We start from the raw sequence: 14186 nt of genomic DNA on the forward strand, positions 1-14186 counted from the left end.
TTTATTTATTTATTTTATTTTTGTTAATAGGAAAGAAAAATTCAATATGCATCAAATAGTTGTTAAGATATAAAAATGTATATGACCGAAACAGCAAATGCTAACAAGATATCTGTGCATGAAAACATTTATAAAACTTTGCATTAAGTACAGAAACCATACAACCATGTTTTAAAGATAAGGATTCTATCAACTTGGTAATCAAAATGATCTCAGAGCTTCCCAGCCATAATTACGAATTAAGGGGGAGCTCCACGCAATGTCTGAGTCATAATCTCATGCTTATGATAAAGCCAGTATGTACTATCTTCTTTAATGTTACATTTATTTTAACTTTACATGCACTTGGTTGATGCTTTTGACTTACATCACATTCAAGGTATACAGTTTTTTTTTAGTTTTTTTTAAATCAGTTCATGCATTCCCTGGGAAACGAACCCATAAACTTGGTGTTGCTAGTGCCATGTGCTATATATTGTTTGCGCTATAGGAAGGTTTTTAAAACAAATTGTCAGAAAAAGTGTCATTCTGCCATTTATGGACATAAATGCTAACCAAAGATGTTTTTAAGCACATCCTGCAATCTATTTACAGAGGTCTCTTAAACACATCAAATTTTTCTGAACATTTTGTCTTTCAGATGATGTTTTTACATTTTCTTTAAAAAAATATAAAAAAATATTTTATTTTTTTTAAAAGCCCATTTGGTTCTTGTTTGAATAAAGAAAAGAAAAAAACTAAAGAAAATGAGCTCTAGATCTTAAAACCAGCTATAACATGGATTTTAGAATTTATTTTAACACGTGTACATGTTTGATCAAGTAGTTATTGTATATACACACATACATATATAGCCTATATATAGCCTATGTATGTATGTATATATATATCCTACCTGTAAAAGGTTACAACTGTAGCAGAGCACAATACACACATTGTGTTTTTAAATATACAATCTGTAATAATGGTGTTTACATTTACAAAACAAATGAAAGCACAATAACTTGTTTAAATACATGAAAACCACCCAGAAAAAGAACACGTGATATACTTTTTATCAGTCTTGAATTAGGTAAAAAAAAAAAAAAAAAAAAAACATTTATAAAGACTGTTGAAAGAATTAGTGTGTAGATTGATTTGCTCTTCACCTGCTGTTACCTTTGCAACTCCCCACTTTCTGTTGCTTTGGATTATACAGTAGACTAATGAGGAATATCAGGAGAAAACCACATATGAATAACTTACACATAATAAAAACATTAACATACACACAGCTTTTGAGCAATAGTAGGGGGCAGTGTTAAATGTGAGAAGTGTTCAAAATCTCAGCTACTTATCATTTGTCTCAGCTAATGATTCATTAACAGAACTTTGACAAATATGCATGTGTCTGTTAATGCACACACATCTCAGACTGCACGGACACTGTCTAAGCAGATCAACAAAAGCCCATCTTTGAGGAGGAATGTTGGGTGCTTCTCAAACAAAAGGCTGCACCCATAGTGAGGCTGTGTCCTTAGTCCAGTCCTTCAGAGGCTTGTACATTAGAGTCCACAGCATTAAATGCAAGAATGAGACAGTCTAAGTGCACATGGCTTCGTCATAAATGATTCCACACCATGGTCACTACGCAAAAATACTATTAAAATTATAATTAGAAAAATAATTTATGTTAACTGCCTTTCTATTAATGAAGTACAGGTAAATCTGTGGTTTCCCAACATTTTACATCATGCATAGTTTTGCATTATTTGATTAATTTAAAACAAAACAAAAGAGATGCATGCATATTTTTTCTTGCATTACATAGTGAAATTGGACAAGCTCAGTGGCGATTTATTATGCTAATTATTTTTTTGTGAATTGAAATGTGAATAACGAATTGTGTTTGTGGGATTGGAGGATACAAAGGATACACTTGATGCATTCCTCAAAACAGGCAGAATGAAGAACACAAATGAAGGCTGCCTTCAAAGGATCCTTTAAATTGGGATGTCCTTTGAGTTTGACCTGGCAGCCGAGATATGCAGCCATATTGGGCTTAGTCTTCCGATTGAGAACAACTCATCGTGTGGTTGTGTGACAAGAGAAACAGCTGCGGACATTTAGAGCTCATCAGAAACGCCTAGAGAAGCTATTCACATGTCTCAGAGAGGGGGTGGATAAGAGAATAGCAGCCAAATTCAGTTGGCTCCTTTGCTTCATAATAGTTTTTAACATCTGAAATGACTTGAACTGAATGGGCAATAGGATATGACATTTCCTTTGTCTTTAATAAATAATAAATCACACATAAAAAAATTCAATTCAATATGTTAAAATACAGTATCTTATTATTATTATTATTAAATGTACTGAGTTAAGAAGTCAATCTGTGACCTTTAGATCCTTTTTTTTTTGTTGGTAAAATACCTTTTCACTAGGCAAATTCATAGGTCAGTGCTCACCAAAGTTAGGCAAGGAGCATGCAATTCTATTCTCCTGTGTTCACATGTGTTTGAATGGAAGTAAATGGAGCACAAAGTCTAGTTTGATGGCACCTTAAAAAACATCCCTATACTTCTTCCTCATCTTTACAGCAGGCCATAATCATCACTAGCCATAACACTCCTCATCACTGCCTGCATCCATCATTTTACCTTTGGATGGACAGATCACAATCATTTATCATTACACTGACTGAAAAAATTAACTGAATACAGAACCAGGAGAATCAGACTTAATGTGTCAAATTCTGTAAATCTAAATAGACTTGCTGACATTTTTCAGGATATCTTCTTTTGTATTGCACAGAAGAAAGAATGTCATACGGGTTTGGAATGACATGAGGGTGAGTAAATGATAAAAAAAATGTTTTGGGCGTGCGTGTGTGTGTGTGTGTGTGTGTGTGTGTGTGTGTGTGTGTGTGTGTGTGTGTGTGTGTGTGTGATACTAGCATGAAAAGATGCCAATTTATCAAGAAACATTTGTTTCTTTTCTGCAATCAAAATGTTTAAAACAAACAATTCTTCAAATATTCAAATATTCTTGTGAATATTAATTTCAACTTTTAGTATTACTTTTCCTCCAGCAAAGGGATGTTTTTGGTGGGAAACAACAACACAAATATCATAATTATTAGACATGGATTTGAAACTTTAAAACATTTCATCCACTTGGATAAAAAGACAAAATCTATACATTTTCAAAAGAAAGCTGAAAGTATCAAAAAGTTGATACCCTCATGTTGTCAATATCCTTGTTAGATCTTTATTTCCATCATATTAGGCATGAAGAAAAAAATTTCTTGCCATTGTGTAAATAATTCACACTCACAGCTACTGACGATTGCAGTCTCTCCAATTCACCTATGCTGTATGTCTTCGGATTGTGGAAGAGCAGTGCTACTCACTGAGCACAAAAACAAACATGACTCTGAACCATATGATTATTTAAAACATCACCACTAATGTCTTTCACTGGATCTACACGATGCACACTAACATCTAAACACATCTCACTCCCTTGTTCCTCCTTATTGTTCATCTAATATTCTTCTCACAGCATCTTACGCTGTTCAGCTTCCATGGGTTATACCTTTTTTTGCTGTCTTCACATACAGTAGGTCCCTTCTCCTGCCACCTACTTTGTTCCTATAGTGACGCACTTTGTGACGTCTACTGTTTAACCTCTGTCAAGAGCGTGATCATCATCACATGATTTTCTGTTTCTGCATGAATGTTGTGGTTCATGCATTCAAAAACAAATTCTTTCTCTGTTTTTATAATCTTTTCTTCTGTCTTAATTATCTCTCTCAATCTTATGCTTACTTTTTATGTGCCACATGGACACTGCGCTTCCTATACCAGACCACTCCAGCCAAAATGTTGTTTTAACTAAACTTGTCCATTAGTGTTACTCTGTTATACAGCCATTAAAAAATAATAATACAAAATTGTGAAGTAATAAAAAATGCTTTGAGAATTGCCAGATCCTGGCTCAGACAAACAGTGTAGGCAGCCACTTAGCAGCATTCTCTGGTGGCACATGTCTATGGAAACAGATTTCCTTTTCAGAGCAGCCCCGCCACAGACCTACAAGTCATCTTACATTTCATACAGTTGATTGATAAAGAACATGAAGCAGGGCAACAACTTTGTGGAATACCAGACCACAAAGGAATGGAGATTACCTCCATAATTGTAGCGCCTATGGGGAATTTTCTATGCCACAATTTGTATTTTTTTAATTATCTGAACATCTGCCATTGGGCCGCCTGCAGTGACATCACGCTCATGGAGGGGTACTGGGTCGGACTTGATGACAAAGTCAGGTGGTGATGCCGAGAGGAAACTCCTGCTGGACCCTGGCTGAGAATATCAACTTTGCCTTATGGGTGGAACGATCTTCTTTTACAGTGAGTGAGGTAGTTGAGGATCCAACTGCCAGCGTCCAACCCCACTTCCCATCTATCATGACCCCAGAGCCAGACCCAGCACCCACAGCGGAGATGGAGCCAGAGCCAACCACAGACCGAGAGACCGCTATAGAGCCTGAGCCAGCAGCCTTGTCCGTTCAGGAAGAGAAGCCTGAGGTCCCGGCTGACCAGGTGTGTGAGTCGGCCATTACATCCGAACCAGTGGGAGTGTTAGTGGAGCTGGACGAGAATGATTGGTTTACAGACTGGAGTTCAGAGGTAATGCTTCCCACCCTGATTCCCACCCATGTAACCTCTACTGCTGTTTGAAATTCCACTAATCAATGAATCATCATTTTCATTGCTGGAATCCCCATCTAGCACAATATTGTCTTCGCCGCTACCATCCCTGTGTGTTTCAACTAAGCCAGCCACTTCTTCGTGCCCACCTCCGCTGGCTCTCCTCACCCCTTTAGCTCATCCAGTGGCTCCTCCATGCAACCTGGATCCACCTTGGGACTTTGAGTCACTATCTCCGAAGTGGCATAGGGATTCCCTGGCTCCACCTCGTCCATCTGAGCCCACAGCTCCACCTTGACCGCTCGTTCCCGGGACTCCGCCTCAGCCCCCGTGTCCATCGGTGTCGCAGGGGCTCTTGGTCCATCGGACTTCACCTGGAACTCACCATATCCCTGCATCACCTCAGTTGGTCGGGCTCAAGTTTCCACCGTGGCTCCTCCCTCCATCAGTTCCACCCCGTCCTGGCTGCCTCCCACTATGCTCTGGGCTCTCGTCGGCCGTCTACTCATCCATGGATTCTACCACAATCCACTCCTCTATGGACACTTCCACCATCTACTCCACCCTGGTCCATCTGTCTGACATCTCTGCCTGTTTCCAGGCCTTCACCATCTCCTCATCCAGAGCCTTTGTCCACCTCCTTTGTCTTATGTTGGATAAAATATTAGACTTAACATTACAAAATCATATTAATTTACTTTGGTTTAAGCTTTGGTCTATTTTGTTTTCAGTTTTGTGATGTTAATGTTTTTATTGTTCATTTAAAAAAAAATAAAAAAATAACCGAAGCAATGTGAGTTTTCCATTCACACAACTGCATCACTCCCGTCTCTGTGTGCCGTCTCTGCAGAAGCCTTTGAAATGGCACACCATGCAGTACAATCCCTGTGGAAGTTCATTTTCATTTTATGCCTTTAGCCTCTACTCCAAACACACAAATACACTCAAAACACGTATTCCTGCTGCACTGCATAAAACCTGCAGACTCTATACCTAACCTCATTCTTACGAAAAAACACTGAGAACAAATGCTGCATACACTCCACCTCCACGTAATATTACATAACCAGAAGGATTAAATTATGGTAATGGCTTGTTCTGTGCCATTCCTCTGCTGCCAGGGAGCTTGATACAGATTGTGTGGCGAAAGGTTCCTGAGGATTTGCTAGCGGGTTTCGGATAGGCCACACTCTGATTAGCATTGCTGTGAATAAGCTTTATACTTGGGTTAACATTATAACCACGCCTAATGCTAACAGCGGGGCTAGCGGGTTCAGTAATAGAGCCAGGGCTGTGCAAATCATCAACTGTGCTCATGCTATGACTAATACATTTGACGTTCTGAATGGTATTCTCTGCTGGGTAACTGCTTACTCCGTTGCTAATATCAGTTGCGACAATGCTAACATTTGCTTCATCTAACAAACCTGCATCTGTCACACCAACATCATCAGGGGGAGTACAATGTGTCCTCACCTGGACTGACATTTGCTGTGGCGGTGTAGAAAGTAACACTAGCGGAACATTATGACCGTAAAACAGTGTCTGTGGGATATGTACCTGAACAGATTCTCGCACTTTTCCCTCCTTTTCTACACTGAATCCTGGCTCAACTTTCTGCTCTGTATCCATTGGCATGTTTGCAGTTTGATCTGTGACTTTAGAATGTTTTAGCATCACTCTTCCAGCAAAAGGAAAGACTGTAATTTTCATTCTGCTCACTTTCTGCCTACCTGAGGCATGCATGTTTGAACAAGCATTTTTTTTACGCTCCAGCTGGTGCTGACTTACAGAGTTTTCTCCATTGGTACTGGATTGCTTTTGTGTCATTGTGGGTGTGTGTGTTAGTGTTTGAGTCACCTGGGATTCCTGTATATCACTGCCAACCTGATTCGTCAGTGGGACTGTCCATACACTGCAGGGATTCAGTGAAATCGCTTGCGAGTTTATATCAAGATTGGGCTCTATCTGGTATGCGGCAGAGGGTTGTAATGGATTCACACTAAACTTCACGCTGCACATAGACACAGATTGTCTTGTTGCACCTTTAACCTCATTAACATCACCGAATGACTCACAGCTCATGGCATCCTCACCCTCGGGTCTTTCTCCATCCTTCACTACTTTCTCTCCACAACAGTCATGAAAAGATGCTTCAAATTCACTCTCTTTCTCATTTTCAGTCTCGTGATCTCTCTCTCTCCAAACGTCCTCTTCCTCTTCGTAAGTAAAAGTACTTGTCCACCGCTTTCTGCACATTTCAGGTGTGAGAGGCTGCAGTCTCGCAGCAGCTCCGAAAAGAAAAGGCCGGGACTGTGTATCTTGAGGGCTGGGGATTGGATCGGCAGAGCTAAGGGACAACGTACTGTCCAATGAGCTGAGCGAAGAAGTGGTTGTAGATGACAGACTCGACATGCTGGCTAATCTCTGCGCAGGATGACGGAAGCGCGTGGGGATTTGTGGCGACTTCCAAAAAGTGTAACGTCGTCGCCTGGTACCCATTCCAGAATTGTGTGATTGTTGTTCTGGGCTCAGCCCCATGGAGCCTTGTGACTGCTCATTTCTGCTGTCTATTACAGCGGCATCATAGCTGGATTGGCGGATAACAGGGGTATGAGTTGGTGCCGATGTTTGGGGTGTGGAAAAATACATGGAAGGCTCAGAGAGGCATCGATCGCGTGATTGGCTGAGATCCCCAACTCCCAGCATACTCACAGAAGCACTGGAACGAGATGAAATGGAATCCAGTGTTCCACAGCTGTAGGCGCCTTCTGTCGACGGCATATCAGTTTGAAAGGGCCGGGGTCTCCTCTTCTCTTTCAGGGAAAGAGCAGCCAAAGGAAGGTAAAGTGGATGAACTTCAGGCAATTGGGAAGAAACGGTGAGGTCTTGATCTGTGTCCTCTGAAGAGGAGTGCACGAGATGATATGAAGCATCTAGAGAAGAGAAAGAATTGTAAAATATTTCAAAATGTATTGCAGCTTTGTCATTTTAACATACATATAAAAAGTAATAGATAAGAGTAATTTATATATTACCTATAAGATAGGTATTAGGTAATATAAAAATTTTATATAAAAAAGTATTAATAGCTGTAAATTAATATGAACTAAATAATAATTGAATATTATTAAAATACACACACACACACACACATATATATGTGTGTGTGTGTGTGTGTGTGTGTTTGTAAATGAATGCATTCAATTGAAAATGTTTCTTGTAAGGTTTGTACATCTGAGAAAAGAATCCAACCTAATACAAATGAAACATATTTATAAAGCACATAAAGTCATTTACAGTACATGCTCAAAAAAAAAACTGGGATAGTTATGACATTGGTAAAGAACACCATTTAAAGCAGTGATTCCCAACTCTGTTCCTGGAGGCACAACAGCTCTACACATTTTCGAACTCTTCCTAATCAAACACACCTGATTCAACTCATCAGTTCGTTGGTAGAGAGGAACAGGGTTGTGAAACATTGGTTTAAAGCAGGACTATTCGAACGAACTAATGAATGAATGAACGAATGAATGAATGAACGAACGAATGACTGAATGAATGGTGTTTTCGTGTACTACTGTACACCCAAAGAGATTTACAATCATGTCAGGGATCTCTCCTCAACCACCACCAGTGAGCAGCATCCACATGGATGAATCGACGGCAGCCACAGAACAACGGCATCAGTGCCCTAACAACACACCAGCTATAGGTGGAGAGGAGAGGAGGGAGTGATAGAGCCAATTCAATGGATGGAGATTATTAAGAGGCCATGATTGGTAAGGGCCAGTGGAGGGAATTGGGCCAGGACATTATACAAGCTCATAGCTATTTGTAAATAATTATTTTATTTATAATTATTAGCCTATATTATAGGCTAAAAAAAATAAATAAATGTGACAGTGAGACTGACTTGGTAACCAAATGTAAAACCATGCTGGCTGCTCACTGTCAAATTATATGATTTTATTAATCTACAGTCAAACCAAAAATTCACTGACACCAGATATAAATTTTGATATTTTTCAACTAGTGGGTGCAGGACACTATAGTTAATTTATGTAAGTGAGGATAGCAAAATAAAGTAAATTGTGACATATTACACCCAAAAATTCTTCATACAGTGGACTACCAGTAAAATGTATAAAAATAGGGGACCAAAATTTATCCAGACATAAATATTATTATTTGCTTAAGTTTTTTTTTGCTATTTTGACATCTGACAGCTATTCAACCTAATTCATTTGTGAGACAGTCTAACAGAAGGATGGCCAAAACCAGTGAAATATCAACTGATTTGATAACTCTGAGTTCTTGTCATATTTTATTACCATTGTCTAAACCAGCCTTTCTCAAAGTGGGTGCCGCGGCACACTGGGGTGCCCCCTGACTGTGTCAGGGGTGCCGCCAAAAAATTACGTAGGCTAAAAAATAAAAATAAAAAATCGGACATTTCATATATAAATATATTTGAATTTACATCAATACATTCTTCTTCTTTTTAACCCTTTCGCACGTACGCTCACACCGGTGTGATCAGTCTAGGCTGGTCCCTGGAGCACCTGTGTGATTAGAACGGTCAGTGCATGACGTGATCAACTGCTAAATTCAAATGTGCTTTCGCGCGTTGGCTGGAGCTGAGCCAGAGACAGGCGCGCTCAGCTGTCATATATCACAACTTTTCAGTGTTTTCATCCACATAATGTTTGTTTTAGGTTTCAGACATAAGTACTAAAAAAAACAATACATTTAGAGTTTGTAAAATACACACTGCTGTCAAAGGAAGAGGCAATAATAATCCTTTCCATTATAATTAGTTGTATTCATATCAGATACACATTGTGTAAGTAACTTTAAAGTTTACTCTATTCTTCTCCCAGTTCACCTGCCACTTACTTTTATGTATTTAGGGAGAAGTGGATGAATTCACTTGTTGTAAATCCAACAGATCCGATTCTCTGAACTGCGTCTGCGGCACAAACTAAGATGGCGGCGCCCATCGCGCATACAGCTCAACTAACGCGATCGTTATAATTGTGTTCAAAAAACAAAACACTTCCACTTGCATATATTTGACAATCGGAATATCAGATATTTCATGCCATATCTAACAAATTTGTGAATATTTTGAATAAAAAAGGAAAAATGACATAAAAGCAGATCATCATTCATTCAGCTCTGTTGTTGCTGCGGTGTGTCACGTGACAAGCAATGACGCGTCACCATGGAAACCATAAAGTGACACAGTGACTTGAAAAACTCACGCTGGCGGGTCAGCCAGAATATTTTAAATTTACGTGTGAAAGGGTTAAACATATGATCGGATTAATAAAATTGTAAATTCATTTTAGATAAATATATATAAAATGTCCATTTACATTTGGGTTATGCAGTGTTTTTTAATTATATTTTACACTGGGGTGCCTTGAGATTTTATGCACTTTTGAAAGGTGCCCTGACTGAAAAAAGTTTGAGAAAGGCTGGTCTAAACTATAGCGAATAAACTGTGATAATGTGAGAAATGTTGAAGGTGTTACACTGATAAAAACTATACATACAGTACACCTTCACAAATAAACTGCCATATGTATAACATGTATAACATAAATTATATTCCCTTACCCACCTAATGAATCTAATACAATATATATATATTAATAACATAGTATTTCACATTTCTGCTCATGGTAAATACAGTCAGTGTTACGTATTACTACAGTACATTCATGCTAAATGTTTGTAAAGGTGGTGATTTGGGGATTTAAAAGTATTCTAAACTTGTTCATGGCACAATGTTTCTCCTGTGTTCCTCATCAGTCTTGTTTGGAATGTAAAGGCCGTTTCACAAAACTATTGTTTAATCATTAATTCAGACTGTTATGCAAGCATCATAATGCATTTGGCCAATTCACAGAAAAGAAAGAATCGACTCAAAAGGAGGACTGATTCATGAATGATTGGAATCGCTGGTTCAGTCGACATAGATACGGGACCCACAGTGCGTAGCCATACAGCTGCAAGCGCCACTGCCGCCACGTATCAATTTAGCCACACCGTCAGGAAAATATGAGGAGGGAGGTGGGGGTGCTTCCGGGCTGGATGGAAATGATTGGTGAACCGGATTTGGCTTGCGGCCGCCAATTGAATAGCCCTGATTTAAAGGGTTTCTGTGACTTTAGCCTGTATATTGCTAATTCTTAGATGAAACCTACTCCACAGGGCAAACATTCACCTTTCATCTGGAGTGTGACCAAACTGCCAAAACCATACCAGAATGGCTCTGAAAGAATATTGAATGTTCCTAAGAGCTCCAAACCACAAACATGAAACTCACTAAAAATATCTGCTGAGATCAGAAAACCACAGATATGAAGGTATCACAGGTATGTTGAAGGTATATGTATACAGTGAAAAGCATGTATGCAAATGTCTTTCTGTATGTATACCCCGATGAACAATTACATTTCTGCTGAAATTTACATCCTTACAGTACTCAGCAGAGCTCACCATAGGGCTATGATATCCCATAACACAAAGACTCTTGATCTTCCATTTAATTCAAAATTAACAAGAAGCAATATACTGTAAAGCGCAATCTCAAATATACTTCATGACATTTGATTGGTTCGCCAAAACTAGGACTCTTTCATACAAAAGAGTGACATATCACAACAATGTCGGATCTGGATGATGCAGAATTTCTGTGATCAATCATACTTCACACCGAGACTGTACAGCATCACTTCAGTGCAATCCAGGAACATGAAGTGGCTCCTCAAAGAAAATAAATTATGGCAGATTATAAAAATAAATTGTGAACTAGCTACTTTAAATGGTCAAAAACATGCTCAACTATCCCATACATCTGAATATATGCACAGAAAAAATGCTCTTCTCCATCATTTGATCATCATTTGATGAATTACTGCTGCCAAGATTAAAAGAAAATGTATCAGATAAATGTTTTAATTTAAATTCCATTTAATGCAACATTAATTTCTTCAAGCAAACAGTATACTCTTTTTGTGATTAGAAAGTAGCTAAAAAATATTGACAATAACAATACTCATGATGCAGAGCAAGTTATGAATGAATGACTGAGTAATTAATTAATTAATTACTGAATTAATTAAGCATTTATATAGCGCTTTCATGTGTACTACCGTACACCCAAAGCGCTTTATAAGCTAAAGTAAACCTAAAAAGTAAAAGTATTGCATTTGAACCCTTGCATTGTATGGGTAAAAACAGCCATCCATTCTCCAAACAGCTTTATCCTCTGCACAGGGTTGTGGGTGGGCAAAAATACTTCTAAATAGGTTATAGATAATCCTAGATAGAAAATATTGACAATAAGAGACTTCAGAGTTATATAGAGTTATATATTTATTAAGTTATATATTTATTTTTTAGCTCCAATTAATTTACTACTAAGTCAAACTCTAAAACACCTGCAGGCAGTTTAAATGTGTGTGGGAGTACTGTAAAACTGCACTGTCAAAAAAGCAAATTGTTGTCTTTTAAGTACCTCAATAGGCTTCTCATATTAATGAGGTCCAAAAGGCATAACTTCACAATTACCTGTGTAATCATGTGTTTCCTGCTCTGAATTCATCTGCCTGGTGAACAGATTGTCCAGATCATCTCCAAATATGGCAGGCGTGTTTTCTATCAGGTACTGTATTAGCATGGCGACCTGAATGACAGATAAAAAAAAAACACAAAACATCATCAATATGGAAAACAGATACAGCTGGCCTACAAACATAAACGTCGACTATGGCAGCACATATATCAGAGACCGAAGCACTGTATAAACCAGCTCCAGAAGTTTGTATTGTACATTCATCTGAGCATGTAAGTGCATCTGTGGTGGACACATTTGGTATGCTATGACTACCACCTTGTTTCTGTCCAAGTTCTAAAGTGTTTAGACATTAGTTTAGAGTTTTCATAGCACAGACTGTACGTGACGGCAGTGTGTGTGTGCGTGTCTGGCATCTGCATAGAGATCCTCACTTCTCTCATAGAAAAAAGCCAATGAATCTTTTACTCCTACTCATTTCAACTGCAAACCAGGCCAAAGAAATGGAAAATTAAAATGCATGCAGAGGGAATGGAATGCTGTAGCACTGCAGCATTTACACTGCAAAAAAAAAGACAGTATTTGAACAGTATTTAATAGACACCATAGGGTTCAGTAGCTGGCAGAAAATGAATAACTATCAACTGATTGATTCATGCTGTTATTTTCCTAAAGCAATTGCTTTAGTTAAGAAATGCAAAAGCATGATTGAACATAGTCCTGGACATTGCAAACTGTTCTTTCTACATTAACATTACCTACATTAAGTAGGTATTGTCTCATATAGCCTGCTGTCATTCAGCATATTTGTCTGTGCATTAATTGGTATCCATAATTGGGATGGGAAGCAAGGTGAGAATGCACTGAATAAATGAGCTGTTGCCTTTGGATGTTAAGAAACAAAATAATGTGCACTGTTTCACAGACATCCAACTGCTCATTTTAGATCCCTCCATGATTCATCACCATGAAATAAAAACTGGCAAATTATTTTTAAGGAACATGATTGCAGTGTTTATTCTAAAATCATTGTGTGCCTGATGTGCCCTCATAAACTTTAATCAAAAACATTAGTAAGGTACATTAAGATTTATATAAAATATGTTAAGCTCTAGTTGCTTTTACTCATTTAAAATTCTAAATTCTTAATTCATAATATGAATAATGTATAAGGAATATTCAACTCAATTTGATGGAATTTTACTATACAAAATAAATTCGTAAATCTTATAAACAGGCTTAAATAATGCTCCAGCATGAATGGCCAGAATTCAGAATTGGCATATAGACTTCTCCAACCCCCTGATGGGTAGTCAATGGGGTGTGAATTATGCAGAAGGTATGGATTCAGAGCATGCGTATTTATAAACCCTGCATCATACGTGAAACTTTTTGGAGTCAGATCATTGGTCTCATATTTTGTGCTTGTCATATCCCAGTAAATATGTTGCTATAGAGACCAGTTTCTAATAATTGGCACCTTTAGGTAGCCAGGCAACACAGTGCATTATTCTCAACAAAATGGAATTTCATGTCCTTCAAATGCCCAGCATGGTTCTCAAATTAATGGAAGAAAAGAATTTTCATGACTCATAATATATTACTTCTGTTAATCTTTCTCTTCCTCTCCTTATCATGTGGCTATAATGTCAATCATCTCAGACTCAGCCATAAGAAAATTGAGCTCTGTTTCCTCCCAAAATCTCCCACTCTATTTTTAATCTCTGAGTAAATCACACAGACACCACCACCTCAAGTCTTTTCGTTGGCTTCTTATATATAAGGCTCTGATTGCAAGCCGCTGCGCTAGCAGTACTCCATTCTCCATTCCTGTAAACCACAGCTGACTTTTCTCTTTCAATAAATATCTCAGATCTAAGACAATTACTTCAGTCAAGC

At 38.2% G+C, this 14186-nt stretch overlaps 1 protein-coding gene across 2 annotated transcripts in view; it reads right to left on the reverse strand.

Moving 5' to 3' along the window:
• Positions 1-14186, reverse strand: part of arhgap20b (Rho GTPase activating protein 20b) — a 55441-nt gene continuing 41255 nt past the window's right edge. For both annotated transcript variants that reach the window (XM_082169883.1, XM_082169884.1), the window contains exons 14-15: positions 12284-12398; positions 1-7632 (exon numbers count right to left, since the gene is read on the reverse strand). In XM_082169883.1, the coding sequence (XP_082026009.1) occupies positions 5777-7632; positions 12284-12398 (1971 nt within the window). In that variant the 3' untranslated portion in view covers positions 1-5776. The remainder of the gene's footprint in view (positions 7633-12283; positions 12399-14186) is intronic.

Source organism: Leuciscus leuciscus (genome assembly GCF_965113295.1).
Source record: "Leuciscus leuciscus genome assembly, chromosome: 5".
Lineage (NCBI taxonomy): Eukaryota > Metazoa > Chordata > Actinopteri > Cypriniformes > Leuciscidae > Leuciscus > Leuciscus leuciscus.